This window comes from Cavia porcellus, unplaced genomic scaffold (assembly GCF_034190915.1).
Source record: "Cavia porcellus strain 051 isolate PalLab524CR breed Dunkin Hartley unplaced genomic scaffold, mCavPor4.1 scaffold_9, whole genome shotgun sequence".
In the NCBI taxonomy this organism is placed as follows: Eukaryota; Metazoa; Chordata; class Mammalia; order Rodentia; family Caviidae; genus Cavia; species Cavia porcellus.
This window is the reverse complement of record NW_026947492.1, coordinates 76052512-76072855: the sequence shown is the minus strand read 5'-3', so window position 1 is coordinate 76072855 and position 20344 is coordinate 76052512. Positions and strand designations below refer to the sequence as shown.

Sequence of the window (20344 nt, the reverse complement as noted above, 5' to 3'; positions counted from 1 at the left end):
GAATGGGTTTTCACAGGTTATACTGAAAAAATTAAGGTCCTCAGCAGTCGAATTACAGGATAATTTAAAAGTTACCCAGAACAGTTACTAGATATGTGACATACTTTTAAACTTCCTCAGAATACTTCAGGGACCAGTGACATAGCGAACTACACTTACATGTGAAAAAGAGATGGCTTACTAGGATAGAAACGCAAGGGAAGAGACCCAAGAGATTGCACATGCATAGGGAAACTTCAAATTTCTCAGACAAACTACTTGACTCAAAATTTTATCTAGTTGGCCATTAATTTGATGACTTACAAAGTGTTTAAAGGTAAAATGATCCATTCTTACAAGTTGAGGTAAAAAATAAATAAATAAATAAATAAAGGTAAGATGAAGAGGAGGCTGGGGTTTAGCTCAGGGGCTTAAGTGCCTGCTTGTCAAATGCATCAAAAAATAAAAAATAAAATAAAATAAAAGGTAAGGTGAAGGTACTACAGAAAGCACAACATGCATGTGTATTTTCTTTGTAACCTGAATATATCTAAGATGGAAAGTTACCTTTGGATACCATAAAAATGTCGGCTGAGATTTTCTGCAAAGACGATATCTGAATTTTGAATAGTAGGCTCCATTGATGGTCCAGAACACTGAAAAAAGAGGCAATTCTGTAATTTGAGTTCAAATCCTAAGTTTAATAGAAGTCATCAAGAGAAGCTTACAGGAAAATCAAGCCAGTGTTCTTCCCGCTTGGGGGATGATTCCAGCATAGCTACCTCCCTGGAGACACACCAGAGGTTTACTGAAATGGCATTTTGATATTTACACAAGGTAACTTCATCGGCGTTTCTAAATGATGGCCGCACTGTAGAAGGGGGCTCTATGAGCAGAGAGACTGCATCTCATTCTCCCAGGTCTATAATGAAGGCCGAGATCAGCAACTGGCATAGACTGAGTCTCGACACTTCCCTTGAGTGGATGGGAGACTGCTTTCCTGCTGTGGTTACACACCATCCCGTGCCTGCGGGCTGAACGGAGCCACACTATTCCCACTGCACAGCAGCCCACGCTCCTCTTCCAGGAGAATGCTGGTCAGTCCCTACTGTAATGGAGATGCAGCTTCCACCGAAGTTTTCTACTCAAACTACTAATTATGCATTTTAAAACATTCATATTTGTATGTCTCAAGACTGTAATCTTGATATATCCCTCAACAGTGGGATAAATAAGCAAAGCCACTGAAAATCACACACACACCAGTCTCTTGCTACCCTACTTATTTGTAAATAAAACTCCACTCAAAACTTTCCACTCAGGCAAAAGTAACAAAGAATACAGTGAAAATTTGTTACTTCTGTAAGTGCCAAGGTAACTTTCAAAAATTAAGGAAGTTTCAGTTAAATATATTTGTATTATCGTAGGCACATCTTAAAGTTATATGACCATTCATCTGTTAAGATAAACTATACAAAAGTAATAATGACAAATTCTTGCTGGTCAATTAATCAAGCAGATATTCTTTCACTGACATGATGAAGATCTGAATAGTCAGCATTGGCAGGTTCATGATGTAACACTACAAGTACGGGTTGGAGATTTGAAAGGCTAGCTTTAACATTTTAACACTGACACGACAAAGTAATTATTTAAGGAGCTAAATTCAGTGGTTATGAGTGATAGTTTGGGAAATCAGACAGATTTGTATTGAAAATTCCTTATCTGCTGCTTAATTATGGGACCTGGAACAAGTTACTTAAGCTTTCTGACCCTGCTTCCTCATTTGCATAATAGATTGGTTTATTATCTCACAGAAGTATGAAAGACTAAATGACTTAGTAAGTGTATAATGTCAACCATTTCCTGGAGACCATAAATAACAACATTCAGTATATGTAACTATTACCGGCCTATTAACACAAGTTATGATTCCTGTTACAAACAGAACACAGATCATATTTAAAGACAAGACTCTCACAGCAGTGCCAATGCATTCGCTCTTCAATCCCAACACTTAGAAAGATTTTGTCTTCTTTTACACTTTATTCTTTAATAACTTGGACTAAAATGAAAGAACAGCATATTTTCTTTCCATTTAAAAACAGCATATACACTTACAATAAATACTCTTCAATACAAAAACTTACCATCACAACCCCACCAATGTACTCAAAAGTACAGTGGGCTATGCAGCCATACTGAATGGTGTAGCCAAGGAGTCGGAAGGTCTTCCCCAGAACACCGCGAAGCATTGTTCTACGTAGACGCCACTACCACTGGCCTGGTGGAAATTCCAAAGTTTCCTGATCAGCACCATTTGAAAACATGTGTGGCCAGCCCCCTATACTACTATCACCCAGAATGCACAAAGTGTCTAACACAATTTGGCACAGAGAATAAAACCTCACTTTCATTTCTGCTATGGACACATAGCAAGTTCTAGCCGACTGTTTCGTTCTACCAGATTCTTTTCCAATGTCACTGAGCTTATCTATACACTAGATAACTAGTAGATTCTGAACTTGTCTGGCCCTTTCCATATTACTTATTTCTTGGCATTAAGATAGACACTTAAGGAAAGATATTAACTCTTTCAAAGTACTAATATATTTTCATCTTTTTTCCTTTCTCCCTATAATACATTAGTTCTTGTCATGTAATATGAGCTGAGAGAGAAACTACTAGGTGTACAGATTCATTTTAAATTGGTTCTTTTATTAACTTGTGTAATCTTTAATAGATTAACCATTCTGAAGCCTAATGAAATGGAAATAATATCTCATAAAATGGCCCCAAGAATCAACTTTAACATATGTCAAAGTGTTCTGTAAATTGTTACATTCAGTCATTTAATAACTACAGTATTGATCTAATAATGGATACAAGAAATATACTATAAAACAGCACTAAGTATTTTAGTTATATAAATTTAAAATATTAATCTCATTTATCTAAAATATTCCTAGTATCTGTACCTTCCTTTCAATTTACCTCTTATAATTGTAAAGCATTTCTCAACTAATATCCAGGCTACTAAACACTCAAATTAAGCTTATTACAATACATTGACAATAATATGTAACATTTGCTCAATACTTGCAACAGGCCAGGCTTGCATACAATACTCTCAATTTGTAGATGCAAAGCCTGACAACACTAACGTACTCGGCATTAGGGAGCTGGTAAATGGTAGAGTCCAGGTACTGAACCTTTTGGTTCATAGCCTCCCATGTGACTGCCCTGCTCCTGTAACCCTTGGCTCTGTACTGGGTCAAGCCTGGGTCCTGGACAGAGGGCTCCCTTTTACTCTCTATTCCAACCCCATCTTCCCTAATTCTCCTCCACAAATGGAAGAGTCAGTCCCATGGTCTGCTCCTCAGGGGACACTGACCAGTAAATGCTTGTTTCTGCCACCACCATCCCTGAATACCCCTCCTGATCCTGTGACACAGGAATAAGACATCTGTCTGGGCTTGGTCCTCTGTTCTCGGCACAAGCTCTAGTTCTCAGAATGTACTGAGTAACAGGAGTGCCCTTCCACCTCAGGACCCCAGCAGCGGCACCAAGAGCAAAGGAAAGCAGAATAGAGGTGGGCCCTGGCGTGTAGAACAGGCAAATGCTGCAGGAGATAAGTAGCTCCAGAGACTCAAGGCAGAAGAAAGGGAAAAGGAGCAGGGTGGAAGCGGTATCCCGAAGAGATACTGGTTCGAGACTTCCCAAACCTGACACGAGACATTAACTCAAATTCCGGAAATTCAGCAAAAAACTGAAAAGGTATTTTAATGCAAAACAAACAAGGAAACAAACATACACAGGCATACTAGTGTCAAACTGCTAAAAAAAAAAAACAGTGAAAGGTTAAAAATTGGTCAGAAGACAGTGTCAGTTTATTGTCAAAGAAATAATTCTGTCTGTTACAAAGGTGGCTGCTGGGTGTAGTGGCACACCTGCAAATCCCAGCACTCTGGGAGCTGAGCAGAGGACTGCAAGGTCAAGCCTAGCCTGGCCACTTAGTGAGACAATGTTTCAAAACCAAAAATGCGGAGAAGAGCTGGAGAGGTAACTCAGTGAGAAGACTGAGGGAATAATGAAGGGAAAAAAGATGAAATGGCACTTTTAAAGGTGAAATTGCTAGTCTAAACTGCTGTACTCACTGGAAACATACAAGAGCTGAAGCACAAGTAAAAGTATTTTCAGGGAATGAGTTTTGAAAACATTTTTGCCAGCACACCTGTAATAAAATATATTCAAAATGATACCTCCCCCACATAATAAAAACACTAAGTGATACTACCACAGAGCCAACACAGGCTGCAAAGAGAACTAAGAAAGGAATGGAGTAACTACTACTGTCCTCCACTACTGCTGAAAAGGAAATCTACAAGTCACTTATGAAGACAGGCAGTGCTGTGTCTCCTTGTTACACTTACTGGTGTGTCCAGAGCTAAGGTGACTAGTGCACCAGGAGTCCCACTCAGGGTAGCTGTCTGTGTTGTGAGGAAGCAGGGTGCAGCTGGAGTGGAAGAGTCTGCCATGAGCTCATACCTTAGAGTCCCCTGACCATGGCCTGAAACCTGTGAAACTGTAAGCCAAAACAAATCCTTCCTTTTACTTGATGCAGAGTTTTGTCCTAGCAACAGAAAATGATACTAACATACCATACCCAGATACATATGCTACAGAATAAGATGCTTTTGTTTGGGTTAGTCATGTTCTCACGGCTGGGACACATACCCAACATCTGCAACTTAAAGAAGGGGTTCATCTTGGCTCATGGCTTTGGTGGATGACACGGCAGAGGATCATGGAAGAACAAAGTTGCTCAATGCTTGGCAACTAAGAAGTGGAGAAAGGAGGGAGGAGCCAGGAGTAAGAATGGTTCTTCTAACTCACACTCTCAAACGATCCATCTTCTCTAGCCAGCCCGCTATGAGTACATGAGACTGTGGGGGGACACTTTACATGTATACATAACACTGTTTACCAAAAGACACGTGCACAAAACAGTCACCGTAGCTTTATCCATAATTCCTCAAAACTTATCAGCAACCTAAATGTCAACTCTATGGAATCTGAGTAAGCTGGGGTATGTTCACACACTGGTGTATTGCAGGGCAATGGAAAGGACAAATGTAAAAGAGTAGAAGTATATCGTTCTACTTACATTCTTAGATTTCATAGAAGTCAAATACAAACTAAACCAAGAGGCTAAATTAGTGGTTCACCTCTGGGGTGCTAGACCCTTAGCAGTGTTTACACAGGCACACACACATGCCCACACAATAGGCGTGTATGTTTGAGTACAAGTACATAGAAAGTCTTCATTTGTTTTAAAAGGAAAGAGAAACAGATCAAACAAAAGTAGACTGCCTGCCTTTTGAGAAAAGCTGGAACACTTCCTGCAATGTAAGAGGGAAGGAAAAAAAGGTTCAGATACTGGTAACACTTTAATTTGATGGTAGAAACATGAGGGAGCTCTTGTCTAAGATTTTCTGGGTTCATAAATTAAAGTTATGATGAAATCTGGAATTCCTGGCACAAAGCTACCTAATAAACTGAGAAACAGCTTCTCATAAATTAGTATTCTACTGCTGCTACAGCAAATGACCATAAACTCTGCTTAGAACACAGACGTAGAATCTCTCACCAGAAGTCTGGTAAGGGGGTCTCCAGGCTGATATTCAGGCATCGGCCAGGCTCCAGTCCTTCTGGAGGTGGTGGACAAGGTCCACCATTTGCTTGGCTCACGGCCGCTCCCCTTCCACCTCTGCAACCTGCCTGGCCTGGCCATTACTCCACAGTGACGCCCTCCTCTGGCTCCTGCCTTCTAGGCCTCCTCCCTTCACTTTAAGGACCTGTAATGATAGTGAGCTCACCTACATGGCCTTTGGCCACCCATGGCCCTACCCGAATCACATCTGCCAAGTCCCTCTTACTGTATGTATAGTGTATAGCGGCCTCAGGGGATGCCAACACCAACAGACCCAGAAGGCCACTGTTCTACCCAGCATGCTAGGGCAGTGACGCACGAAAGGAGAGATCCTCAGATCTGTCAAGACACAGGTTCTCAGGCCAAACCCAAGACTTGGAGAATCAGAAATTTTGCACCAGGCATAGTAATGCATACCTGTAGTACCACTAATTAACAAGGCTGAGGCAGGAGGGGCCCTTGAGATCCACGGCTCAGGGACCGCATGGGCAACCTACTAAAAGCCTTTTACAAAAGAGGGAACTGTTGAGAGGTCTTTGCAAGCTGTGTGAACGGGCGCCTGGCGACGGCACAGCAGCACCTGAGGGCCTCTGCTGCAGGCCCTCGGAGGTCACAGGCCATCTGAAGGGTGGGCATGATGCTTACCCAGTCATGAGCCACCAGGTGCCACAGAATTTACCATGTGCCATGTGTGCTGTGGGAAATGATGGGAAGCTTGGACAAAGGATTATCATTCCACCCAGGGTACAGAATTTATGACCTCTTATTCCTTAGGATGTTTACATCTCTAAGAAACTAAGTCAGTAACACAGAGAATTCTTTTAAGGGGTGACCTATGTACAGTATCAAATAACAACAGGAAAGTTAGGGAAAAAGCGAAAATGTTTAAAATTGTGACTGTCCCTTAATCTAACAGAGGAAGTATAGAATGCTAGTCCCCAGAATGTAGTAAGAGGCTCAGTTTAAAATACAGTAGAACCCTCTGCAATGTAGGGAACATCTGATAACACTTCACATTACAGATAGATAATAAAGTTGGAAATCATGATGAGGGATATGGCTAAAAATGGTTTCTTTCAATACACATACATTTTTTCAAATGCCAACCAAAGTAACAGCAACAATAATGAACACGCAGTAACTCTTACTTTGCGTCAGGCATGCTTTTGACTACTCTACAGACACTGAGGAATTTCATTTTACAGATAAAGAAACTGAGGGGTAGAAGAGAATAACGGAACCATGTAAAAACACACAGACCGAAACAGGAGAGCCAGAATTAAAGGTGAGGAGCTCTGGTTCTAAATGCCACCAGGATGCCAACATGACCTGTCAATTTCAGTAAAATAAAGCTCTGAAAACTATCCAGTATGCATCTGGGAATAATAATGGGAAGAAGGCTGTACTGATGTTAAAACTACCTACAAAGACCAAGCAAGTAAATTGAGAAACAGTTACAGATTCTGTCTCCCTGAAGTCTCTGGACATAGGTACTCAATCCTAAACTCTGGGATTCCCACAGTTGCTCTCCAGTGCTGAGTCCTGAGGGTGGAACCAAAGCTTCACACATTACTAGGCAAATGTTCTACCACTGAGCCACACACTGGGCCTCTCTAAGATCCTGATTTAGAGCCAGCCACAGAAGCAATTTCAGAGTAACTGTGGACTATCAAAAGCCATAAAGAAATGTCCAACAGATTCCTTTTAAGGTAATTTTCAGAAATAGGAAGAAATATGTAATGTATTAAATGTTAATCAGGACCACAATTTACAATCATTTAGTTCATTCTAAAGTATAAGCAACCAATCACCAAAGTCATTAATAGGAATTTTTGTTGACAATGGAGGACTAGAGAACACATTAGCATTTAAAAAGGCATTCACCACAAGACAAAAAGTAAGTTGAGGAAACAGGAAATGAATCTAACATCAGAGTTTGTTACGTTGACCTTCACGTGGAAAAGAAAAAAAAAGTAGACTTCAACATTTCTGAGACTTTTGTGATTTTTAGAATCAAGAACACTTCCACATAACACACTGTCACCACATGAAGATGCATACAAAGTAAGTGAAGGACACATGTCCACTTCAGACCCCAGTGGAGATGGCCGTGGCAAGGACAGGACAGGACAACACAGATCATTAGCACACAGGTGCTGAAGGCGCCTGCCCGCCAGTGGCAGTGCCAGGCCACACAGCTGTGGCCATCAGTGCCACTCATTCCCACCATCTCTGCGTCACCTGGGGCTGCTCCTGACCACGCACACTGTACTGGGGAAGACTGTCCAGGGTCTTCCCTGGACAGAGTGGGGCTCTGAAGACCACAGTCTGGGAAGACTATATTACAGCTGTCTGCTGCCCTTCTGGAGGACACAAATGCTGTTACCGCCTGGTTTAAAATGGCAACAAACCACTAATGACAGGATAAGCAAACACCAGGTTCAGCAGCAAGTCCCCCAGCTCCAGTCACCGGACTAAAGAGTGGGAGCCTCCAGGAATAAGCTACAGGGCCTGGCTTTCCATCTTGCAGGAAGTCAAAGGCTTTGTACTGCCACCTGACACCACAGGAACATGTTTACATTTTCAGAAGTCTGAAAACTCCTAACCAGTCATTATTTTTAAGCTGAATGGGATCATTCTATAAACTTTTATTACTGACTGAACTTTATGCTAAATATTACCATTTATGTCATTAATCCAATGTTATTTTCATAAATTCATTTTTATATTATCTCTAAATAAAAACTGGATATAATGCATAAATAGCTAAGACTCCCCCCCCCCGCCATCGGTACCAGGGATCGAACTCATGACTACCTGCTTGCAAGCAGGTGCTTATGCCACTGAGCTAAATCCCCAGCCCCATAGCTGAGACTTTCAATCACCAGCCTCGAGACATTAAAATAGCGCATCCCAATCCAAGCCACCCATGCACTGGTGACCTCTCTAGTCAGTGCCGCACCCTGGTGCCAGCGAGAGGGATGGCACTGAGTAGCCCTCTCAGCACACAGGATCTGGGAGCCACTCAGTTTGTTAGCTACTGGAGAGAAAAGGAAGCCACTGTGCCTTAACCACCACCAGCTTCCAAGACTCCCATTCCACCTACCACACCCAACTTACTCCTTTTGAAAACTTCCTTCTTGTCTCTCTTACCTCATATCCTATTCTCTTATCTCCAAAAATACTTCAACTTTTCTAGACATTATGAGTCACCTGTGCTGCAAATCAGATTAGCATCGGCTTTTCAATATGATTCTAAATTCTCAGAAGTCATCCAGGAGCTATAAACTTCTGTATTTAAAAAAAAATGAACACTGGTGAAAGACCTCAATGTTTGTGTTGATGAGTTTATCTGGGAAATAACTATTGTATAGTCAAGTAAGAAAGGTGCTCTAGAGGAAGAAGGAAAAAACACAACTCTAAGAAGCCCCTGGATACAGAGCCAAAAACCAGCATCAAAATAAGTACTGACCGTGTTTCCTGTTCATTTTGGTTGTTGTTGTTTGTTTTTCCCTTTTTTGAGACAAGGTGTCCCTGTGTAGTTCAGGTTGGCCTAAAACTTAACTACGTAGCTCAAGCTGGCCTCCAATTTACAATGATCTTTCTGCCTCAGCCTCCCATGTGCTGGGATTAAAGGCATAAATCACTATGCCTGGATACTGACCATATTAATAAAAGTTTTCAGTCAAAATCTGGCTTGAAAAGAAAGTTACACTAAGAAAATAATTATGTAATGTTTTCAAGGACCTCAGAAAGCTATCCTGAGATAATAAACCACCTGGATAATATGAAATTACACATAAACCAAATATTTGAGAATTAAAATACAAAAGAAAGATTTTAGTCCCTTGATTTCATGGATAGCACTTCTCACATTACAGTAAGCATTTTAAATAAACAATTTTTAAGAAGTAAAAATATAAAAAGGTTACAGAAGTTGTTTATAAATAACATATTGTAAGTCAGTAGCAATATTAAGCTTTCCCATGTATTCATTTAAAATGTATCAAAAATGGAGTACAGTAGATTAGAACCAGTTAAACTAAACTCATTAAGAATAACAAGTTTACAAGGAAGACTTGATGAAGGAATTCTATATACATTGACTATCTCCTGCTTTGCTGGCTTTCCCAATGAAGACTTTATACAAAGAATAAAAGGCACTATATGGAATCAGAGGCTACATGTACATTACTAACCATGTGCAAAATAGGTAATTTTATTCTTAAAATTTCAACAAAAATTTCACTTACCTATTTTTGTTGAAATTCTACAGTTTAAAACATTTACCCATTTATATCTGATCATATACTTAAAACATAAAGCTACTAAATCAAAAGCAAGGTAAGCACGAGTTCTATGAATAAGTATTTCTAAACTTAGTACTCCAGGACCCTAACACTGACAACCCTGATTGTCTCCGTTCCTCTCTTCTCGGCAGCTCTGCTGCACACTGTCTGAGTGACTGATGGGACAGTCCGACTTCACATTGGCTCACTTGATTCTGGATCAGGCAAGGGAGGACATTAACATAATCACCACCTCTAAACAAAGTACGTGATAAAGTGCTTGGTTGAGTGAAATGCTAACAATATTAATGTAGGTAACATATGTGAAGGTGAAGGTGAAGAGAAAACTAGGTGAAGAGAAAACTCTGATGAAGAACCACTAACTCATTCAGTATTAACTACTAGAGAAGTTTTATATATTAAGATCATACATTTTCACAAAGAGCCCTTTTATCAGCACTCTTACTTAGTACTTCCTTAACTGCCAAAAAGCATCTATATATATTTCTAAGTATTTTATTCACCAAAAATGTTTCATTAACGGCAATTAAAGCAGTCCAAAACCGGTAAAAATAGAGGACAAAACAATTTCAGTTTCTTACAGCTGTCAACATATGCTAACTTTAATAGTGGTCTTATAGCCAAAAGAAAATAACAGTATTTAAATTTTCAATCTAAAATATGACACTCTACCAAATACTTGATCACTAACTAAAAAAATACAAGACATGATTAATAAGCCATACCTATGTGAACAGTTTAAAAAATTCGGAGCCACATCTAGCCTGTAGTTTGTGTCACATAACTTATATCACCAAGCTTAAAATAAGGCTATGTATTATAAATGGCGAATTAAAAGAATATTCTTTGCCAGGATCACCTGATTTTTTTGTTGTTGTTTATAAACTTAATCACAGTTAGCAGGGTAGAAATTGCTTTGAGCTTCATGAATGACATCCAAGAGATGGGAAAGGATTAGTTCTCAGTTGCTGCCAGTTATAGCACCAGGTGGCTTTTTCTGCAGTGAAGGTGTTACGGATAATCCCATTACACTGGTACTAAATCTTGCAGACATCAAAATTATCACCAAGGTTCCTTTTCATCCCATCCTTTCCAAATGACTGGAAGTCGCTTCACCTGAAAGAAGTCAAATCCACATGCAGCTGCTGTTTTAGCAGGCAGCAAACTCCCTGAGAATGCCAGTCATGATTCAATTCTGCTGCGCTGGTGGCCCCCTATTCCCTGTCCAATAATACATCTGTTAAAAATCCTACAGCTACAAATCAAGTTTAATCCTACCAGGGACCTCATGTTGGTCTTGTCTTCCAAAAAGGCAGCAGGTTCTGCTGTCTATCTCTGCCAGTGTCTGGGGAATACCCTTTAAATCCCAGCCCTACTTAGAAGAATAAGCTAAGGATCACAAAACATGACCTCAAAAACCCTGATATGACTATATTCTGACCCGGAGGCATTCATTCTAGGTGAAGATTAGAACTTTGCATAATAAGATTACACAGCAAGTGAATGATATCAAGGGACTATCCATATGCAGCCGCCTGGTTTTGTATAGACAGCCTGTGCTGTGCAATATGCAGTGCAGACGAAAAAGAGCTTGGTCTTTCTAGCTGAAATAAAATAGATTCACATAAATTAGTTGGCCATTTCCAGATTCCTAAATCCCCTATTACATCTTTTATTGACAGCTCCTGTGAGGATAGCACAAATGTTATTCCTTTTTATTCTGTGCTTCTGTAACAATCATGCTCTGTAATTGGAATGTACATAGATTATGTCTAGAAATTAACATCTTTCTTGCTGTAATCTTGGATTACAATTGACTGTGTACATAATAAAATTAGGAAATCAATAGACAGATTTATCATCTCCAAGAAACTAGAGGTATTATTTAGAGTAGTTTAACATTTTGTGTCAATACTTGAAATGCAGATGTCACAGAGAATAGTCAATAAATATTAAATAAATCAAAGACTACAACAGGCATTGGGAAATATCTACCCAAACATTACGTTACATGAAGATTAGGTCACGCCTCTCAAAATTTAGAAAATGTGAAGAAGAGAGCTCATGGATATGTGTAAGGCTATCTGTGAACTATCCTCCAGCAAGGAGGTTAGTTACACAAGACAAGGCTTACATTTTTATAAAGTAGGTAAATACAAATCCCCTTAATCATTTTAAAACCATATTTTAGAACATCTGAAACAACTGAGACAATTATAATGAAAGCATTTATAATTCTTAACTATGCTTTTAAAATATCAGAGAACAGCATACTTATATACAGGAAATTTTAATCCAAGGAATCTTAGCAGTATTTAGAAAATAGTATTTTATGATCATATTTTCTCCCTCCAAGGAGTTTAGAATATCACCAGCCCTTAAGCAAACTAGATTACACACATACATATACACACGAGATTCATATTCATTCACACAAACACTTGCCCAGAAAAGTTTGTGTGAAAAGGAAAAGTTCTCAGTTCTCAAAAAAACAAAGTATTAAAGACTTACTATGGGTTTCTTGTGAAACTAAGCCCCTTAGGGTACTTGAAGCACGGCTTATTTGACAAGTTTGATTTGCCCACAATTTCTGAGGCACATTCCACTTCCATGGCATTAGCTATTATCTCATCTTTAAGTGCATCTGTACAATGTCTGATAGGCACTCAGTAATCAAGTGACATAATTCTGATTTTGTGTATAAAATACAGATATATATCAAGATACCACTGACAGAGATTTAAAAACATGACATGTCATTTCAACTACACAGCACATACATATTATTTGCTTACCTTAGGGCAGTGATGTTGAAACTTTTAGAGCTTTCAATGATAACGAACTGCCCACTGCTGCATGTGTACCACAGGTTTTCAACCACTGATTTAAGCTATTTCTAGAGAAAATAATGAGCAATGCCAAAAAAGTTCCATCTGTTTTCATGAGATTCTATCATAACTGTGGAATACTTCAGAACCATGCTGTCCAGTTAGGTGGCCACTGGCCTATGTGGTTACTGAGGACTTGAAGCGTGAATAGTTCAAATTGAGGTACACTGTGAGACTAAAACACACATCATACTTTGAAGACAATACAACCGAGAGGAAGGAAAACAGTTTGTTAATTTTTACACTGACCACGTGTTGGAAAGACACTCTTCTGGATACAGTTGGTTAAATCAAGCACATGAGTGAATCACATCATACTTCTTTGGGACAGTACAGCTTTAGTGGCCCTGAATTTTCAATAATATGTTCCTCTGTGAAACATAAATGCATAACTAATGAAGCACTAAAGCAGAGGGTCCCAATGGCAGAACAAACATCCCAGTGTTACAACAAATAAGCCTGCAGAGAAAGTTCTGTCACTTTAGCCTCTATTTCATATTTCTGGCTTAAGGGTATTGATGGGAGAAAAGATCTCACAAATGCTACCCTGTGCCAAAAAGGAATAATATGTAGAGTTAGGAAGTGCTTGGGTCCAGTTTTTAAACCAATTTCCCCCTGTGTACCTTCAAAAAAGGTTAGTGAAGTATGTGCATTACCCAAAATTTAAGTGTATTTATGTGATAACCACAGAGATTTTAAGCATTTACCATATTTCAAAATATTAGCAAAAATAAAGATCAATTTTATATATTAGTAAGCTGCTTTCACATATTTCTGTATCATACCTATCAATGAAACTTTGAAAACATCCTTTACTAAAACGTACTTTATAGAAATAAGGAAAACTAAAATATATAACATATAATTAATTTAATCCAAGTCTTTTCATATACTGGAATATGATTTCAATATAAACAAAAGTACTTAAAGTACTAAAGGCCTTTTCATAATTATAACGTATTTATCTAAAATGCTAAGTTTCATAATTATAAAATATTTATCTAAAACACTAAGGCTATAGGTGATTTAGAGTATGAAGGAACAAGATGGACAAAATTTAAATCAATTCTTTATTACCTAGTAAGCTACTTTTTTCTAGATTGTTAGTATTGTTTATTTCCTTTCTGGTTACAAGTACCACACATTGACATATGTACACAAGCAAAACAAAATAATAACAATAATAAAAAAAAAACTTTCTAGCCATCAATAGATGAGTGCAATGATATTCAATCTAAGTTAATCTCCAGACATTCAAATTCATGAATAAAAATTCATCAGTTTTAAATACACTGAGCCTATTAAGCAAGAACAAAAGCATATGCACAAAAGAGCTTTTAATATATTTCAAAGCCCACAAGAGCCATGGTCTCATTAAAATTATAAATTACACAAACATGGAATGAAGATTCCAACTGCAGTGCAGCTAAGCAGATTACAGAAAAGCCCGAGTTCCATATGATAACACGCCACGGCCCTCCCAGATGGGGGCTTGGAACAAAAAGGCCATCTCCGCAGCGAGGGAAAACCTCCTTGTGATCTCTGGTTTCTGTTCAGCAGATGACAGCCAAATAATATGTTGATTATTCTGTTTGTGCTGCTAAGCTTGTAAGATGGAATAAAAGCGATATGATCTATTGTGAACCCAATGCTAATGTGTTGCTCCACTCATAAATAATATACTGGATTTATTTTGAAACTATCTTTTATCTGAATCTCAGTTTTTAAATGCATGAATTAAAATAAAAGCCAGGATAAAAATAATAGTTAATTTGATGCTTTACACTAAAAAATGTCGTTGACAAGTGAAAAATATCTAAACGCTTAGTGAGAAGTCAAGTATAATCACCTTTTTTAATTTCAGCACTGTGATCAAAAACAAAATACATTTAAAAATAGGTAATTACTCTCTTTACAAAATATAAAATTAATGCAATCATCAAGAAGTTAACAATATACATTATTGACAAGATAAAAACTAAAACAGTAGGATATCCTAAAGCACGTTTCTATAGTATAAATAACAGTATGTAATTAGAACATATAATGAAAATATTTCTCAATAATAAAAAGTATAGATGATGTCCTTGTAAATGTTCATAACTTGCACACAAGAGCAAAAGAAATTCTACTGAAATTAATTAAAAAGCTTATGAAACCATTTAAAATATAATAGGATTCTACATTGCTTTTGTGACAAAAAGTTAAAATAATTTTCCCTGTTATATAAATGCATATTTAATACCTTAATCTTCAGTAAACTAAACAATACCAAAATGAGGTAACTACAATTATGTCTGAGAATATTTAGTAAAAAGTTCTGTATTACAAATAAACATATTTATGAGTTATCAGTGTCACAGACCTGAAACCACACACTTACTCTTCTACCCGGCGACCCGCCCCCCAGCATAGCACACGGAACATACGAACATTACACTGCAGAGGCATGCAACATCAACACAGATGGAGAGCACAAACTGAGAAAGCACAGTCCAGAGAGTGGCTAAGCACGGCCATTGGCCTAAGACCACACTGCCTTTTCCGGTATCCAGATATGGCTGTGAGTCTGAAAAACAGCAAAACTGCCTAACAAGAAAAGACAACCTAAATGAAGGTAAAAAGACAACACTTTCAGTACAAATCTTAGAAAACAAGGTATTTTGGAGTAGACAAATATGTCTTACACATGGCATAAAACAATTTCACATACCTGATGGGCTGTATTAATGTCATGAATTTCTGTTCATCAACCAGTATTAAGAGAGTGAAAAAGTAAATCTCAGGATGAAGAAAATCACAGGAATAACTGTAGTTAAAGATTCAGATTCTGAATATATTTCTTAAAGAACTACAAATCAAAGAATAATCCCCAAGGAAAAGTGGGCCGAAGAGGTAAACAGGCACCTGACAAAAGACAATACCCCAACACCCAATATACATATGAAGAATGCAACCTTACTGATTAAAGCTGGACCTTTACATATCTATGATCAAGTAAATTTACTGCTAGTTATATTGCCAAAGAAATATAGATATGTATGTATGCACGTGCATATATACACAGGATGTGGTCTACATGTATGGTAAAATGTTTAAACTGAAACACTTATTCTACAGTGAAAGACATTGTAATTAATAACCATCAAATTACTCCCTTTGCTTTGATCCCACCCTCTTTGCCACGTTCTTCACATGGACTGCCGCAAACCGATTGCGCCACTGGAGCTCCTATTTGCCACTTCCTGAGAGCTCTGGAGTCCTCTTTCCTGAGGATCTTTATGAAGTGCGATCAAAGCCACATGGAATGCTGCTGCAGGATGCCATCCAAGGAAAGGCAGGCTCATAAACACGTTGTGGTGTGGCCTCATCCATCCATTCATGGGAGCTGACACCATGTGGCTTCTGGTTCTTCCTCAGAGTCCGAATGTGGTCAAAGCTAAATGTTTTGAATCAATTCAGGCCATCAGGGCCGCCATGACAGTGTAACAAAAGACACTCAGAAACAGGACTCCAGAGCTGCTTCAGAAAGCTGAAAGAATGATGGGGTGTTTGAAACAAAGGGATGACTGTGAGGGGGACTCATGTCTTTAGTGTAATAATTTTTACAATTTAAACGTTCAGTATATACTTCTCAACCAACGTGCATACATAAAGAGATACACATTAGAGCATTTATAGGTGTGATATATTTGCTAAGCAGAGAGAGAATAAATAACTGCATGTAACATTCTGGATGACTCTCAAGGCATAATGCTGAGCAAAAGAGAGCTGAAACAAAAACTGCACTGGATAACTACATCTAAATTGGCCAACAAGCAAGCTGCTCTTTGCGTGAAGGTCGGCACAATGTGGCCATCCCATGAAGGAAGGGAAGCAGAGAGCACAGCAACATGCCGCCCGCCACTTGCCCATTCTACATTTGGGTGCTGTCTGCTAAGGTGTTACCTGGTTTGTGAATTTTACTAAGCCACCTACTTAATTTGTACTTCTCACTATATACAATATATACTATATTTTTTAAAGGCAGTGTTACCCATGAATACACAAATATGAAATGGCAGTCAAAAATCTGTCATCAAAAATTTAGGGACAACTGACATTTATAAAATGTAAATGAAAAGAACCGAAGTTTTATAATGTCTGCTTGAATAATCAAATTTTCAAAGGCAGAGCTGAGGCAAGTTCTGAGCTCACAGGAAGGAAGAACAGCGGTCATTTGTTTGGTTACCTCCCCAGGCCCCAGTAGTCTCAGCTGTATGTAGACCTTTTGTTAGGAGTGAGAGCTACTGCCCTTCCCACAGCTTTTAACACCTCAGGCCCAAACCTGCGGCCTGATGTGGAGACCTAAGCAGCACAAGGCAGCATAAAGAACACCAAATCTCCTGCCATTCTCCCCTTTGCTCTCCCATTTCATAAGCTTCTGCTAACCAAGGAAGATTCCTTGAAAGCTTTTGTTTTGCTGTTGCAGCTAAGATAAATATCCTTTACTCTTTAACATCAGTCTCACACAAATTAAGTGACCTCCATGAGAACCAGAAAATAAACTATGCACCTCACACTGCCTCCTTAGAACCCTTCTCTGATTTCTATGCTGGAATCAGTACACACTTTATATTTTCTCATATTAAGAAGATGCTTGAAGCTAAGAAAGATCATCCGAAGACTACAGAGCTCACTCTTCACTTGGGTAACAATTACTTCCCTCCTTACTGTCTGCCAGGCTCTGGGACCAAAGGAGTAAACACAATGGCTCACCATTACAGATTACAGGCTTTCCCTTTCTTTCACTCTCATTTATCAACAAAACAGTTTTTTTAACAATACCTTCTTACCAACTTCAAAAATGGAAACTCATCTCAAAGACACACAGTCCAAGGCTCACCTGCCTGCTGTCCTTCCTGTCCTCACACAGGACTATTTTGTGTGCTCTTCCATATCTTCCTTGAACAAATATAAACCATGGTGAACATGAATTTTAATTCCTCCTTTATACACAAAGCACTTTCCTATACACTTTGGTTTGAACTCTGAGTTTTTAAAAAGTAACTCTGTGAAAAAATGCTTCAGATCTCCATCTAGAGAAGATCCCTAAAGTCTGCTTTGCTGATTGTTACAGTTTACCCCAGAACAGCCCTGCCACAGGTCCCAGCAGTACCTCAAGGACCCAGACCCTAGGGGCGCTTGCGGCCTTCCTCCACCATACCTGACGCGACACTGAAAACTCCTGCGCAAGCACACCTATAAAGCAGCTCCCAGAACGCACACTGGACAAGAGGTCTGTGCATTGGCTGCTTTCTAGAAGTTGCTCATTTTCCCCACAGGCAGCCATGTCTTCAGAAACATCTATGCTCCGTCCTGGACAGAATGACTCCTTTACTGGAGCCTGTTCATAGGATGGTTTCGATGCTTAACTCACTGGGATAAAGCAACAGAGTCCTTGTCAGTTCTTTCCCAAATACATCTATACAATCTGTTGGCTTAGTAAGTTTAAAAGTACACGAATTTTCAAATTTAACTCTTACACAACACAGTACTGATTCTATCTAGTGCTGGGACAGCAACTGCTTATCTTCCCAGGATCTCTTGTGGCTTAAAAAATGAATATACGCCCTATTCTAGGTTTTTCTAAAATTTCACATTCAATAGTTTGTAGTTAGATATGCAATCAAAAGAGCCTTTCACTTTCAAGTGTTTTCCTGAAAAATGTACGTTTGCATAAAAATAAACCCATGTTACTTCTATACTTCCCTTTGAAGCTGATCTAAATGTGCTTTTAAACTTCATGGTTACCACTTCACTAGGCAGTGTCACCTAAAATATTTTAATTTCTATTCTCGTCCTATCAAGTAATTAAAAACTGAACACAGAAATCTGTTGAATTTTCTTCTTCTTCTTCTTTTTTTTTTTTTTTTTTTTTGTATTTTTACCAGTACCAGAGGTCGAACTCACAACCACACGCTTGCAAGGCAGGCGTTTATGCCACTGAGCTAAATCCCCAGCCTCTGTTGAATTTTCTATTTGAGAAAATCCTTAAGTGTGCTTGATTTCAGTTTAGTTATAATTGGTTTATAAATAAACATATAAATGATGATTTTTATTCCTCAAGGACATATCAATATATATACAATCTCTTTTGCATTTCAGTGATTCAGAAATCAACTATCAGCTCATCTCAATACCCTGAAATAAAGTGCACAGACTAGTCGCTGACATATTTTAAAACTACCACATATTCTATAATCCTAAGCAATAGTCTTCTTTAAGTAGCTTGAAATACAAGTCAGGAGAATACACTGACAGTAAAAGATAAGAATTACCAAAGAAAGATGAGACAAAACAAAACAAAAAACATATCACAAGTAGCATCTTGTGTAAAAGCTGCTTTCTCCGTTTAGTTTAGGATAATTTAGAAGACAACAGTCTGACAAGAGATAATGATTCCTGACAAAAACCACTTTATTTTAATTCTATCAAATGACTGAGGTTCACCATGACAACACTTTGAGACATTAAAAAAAAAAAAACCCTGAATGTATTCAGTTTGAGCAAACAAGAGATGTAAATTCTGTATTTTAGAAAAATATTCATATAAAACAAATTAGGCACAAAGGATTCAATTACCCAGAAAAATAACAAAGGAGGAATGTACCACTTGGCACCCCCACCAGCGAGGAAAGCCCAAAGCACAGTCCCCGTCATTCGGTTCTGCACACGCTGAAGGGCTGCCCTGTGCACCCAGGCTCCCCACGCTCGGAGCCTAAGGAACAGCTGAGAAGTTCTGAAAGCTACTCAGGCAAACTTCGATGACACGACTGCAACACTGGAGAAAATGTCCTGCGTTCTCTTTGTTTACTCTGAGTGGGAACTGCCAACCAGGCAGGCTGCGGTCGCCAGTGAAGTGAAGGCTTGGAGGGAGCGCAGCACGCTAGTCAGCAGAGCCGATGTGCTAGCAGGCCCACCAGTCCTCTGCCTACACCTGTCTACACGTAGTCTACATTATCTCTGACGACACACTACTTTACCATACATTTAAAGTCGACACTACTACAAGAAATTATAATCACTTTCAGAATCTTTTCCAACATTCAATATTAGGTACTGTCAAGATACTGTATAGCAAATTGATTATGTACTCATTAAATTTACTTAAAATACCACTGTGTCCAATTATCTTGTGCTATCAAACATTCTCCAACCTGAAAATAAATAACGTGTCATTTGACATTTGAAATAATGGTCTATAACCAAGGTATTTTCTAAAGAAGACTCATAGAAACACCACTGGTAGGTGCTGAAATGTAGTGCTGAAAATATATAAAATTCTATATGAGGAACAAGAGGCAAGATGTAAACATACTGGTTAGAAGTACAGATGAAAGTGATAAAATCAAACAAATTATTATCACAGAAAGCAGAATAATGGTTACACTAAAGAAATGGGAGATTAGATC

At 38.6% G+C, this 20344-nt stretch overlaps 1 protein-coding gene across 9 annotated transcripts in view; it reads right to left on the bottom strand.

Moving 5' to 3' along the window:
* Immp1l (inner mitochondrial membrane peptidase subunit 1) overlaps positions 1-20344 on the bottom strand; it is a 78189-nt gene that overhangs the window by 43923 nt on the left and 13922 nt on the right. For all 9 annotated transcript variants that reach the window (XM_063256742.1, XM_063256740.1, XM_063256743.1 and 6 more), the window contains 2 exons: positions 2130-2263; positions 547-635 (listed from right to left, as the gene is read on the bottom strand). In XM_063256742.1, coding sequence (XP_063112812.1) covers positions 547-635; positions 2130-2234 — 194 coding nt within the window. In that variant the 5' untranslated portion in view covers positions 2235-2263. The remainder of the gene's footprint in view (positions 1-546; positions 636-2129; positions 2264-20344) is intronic.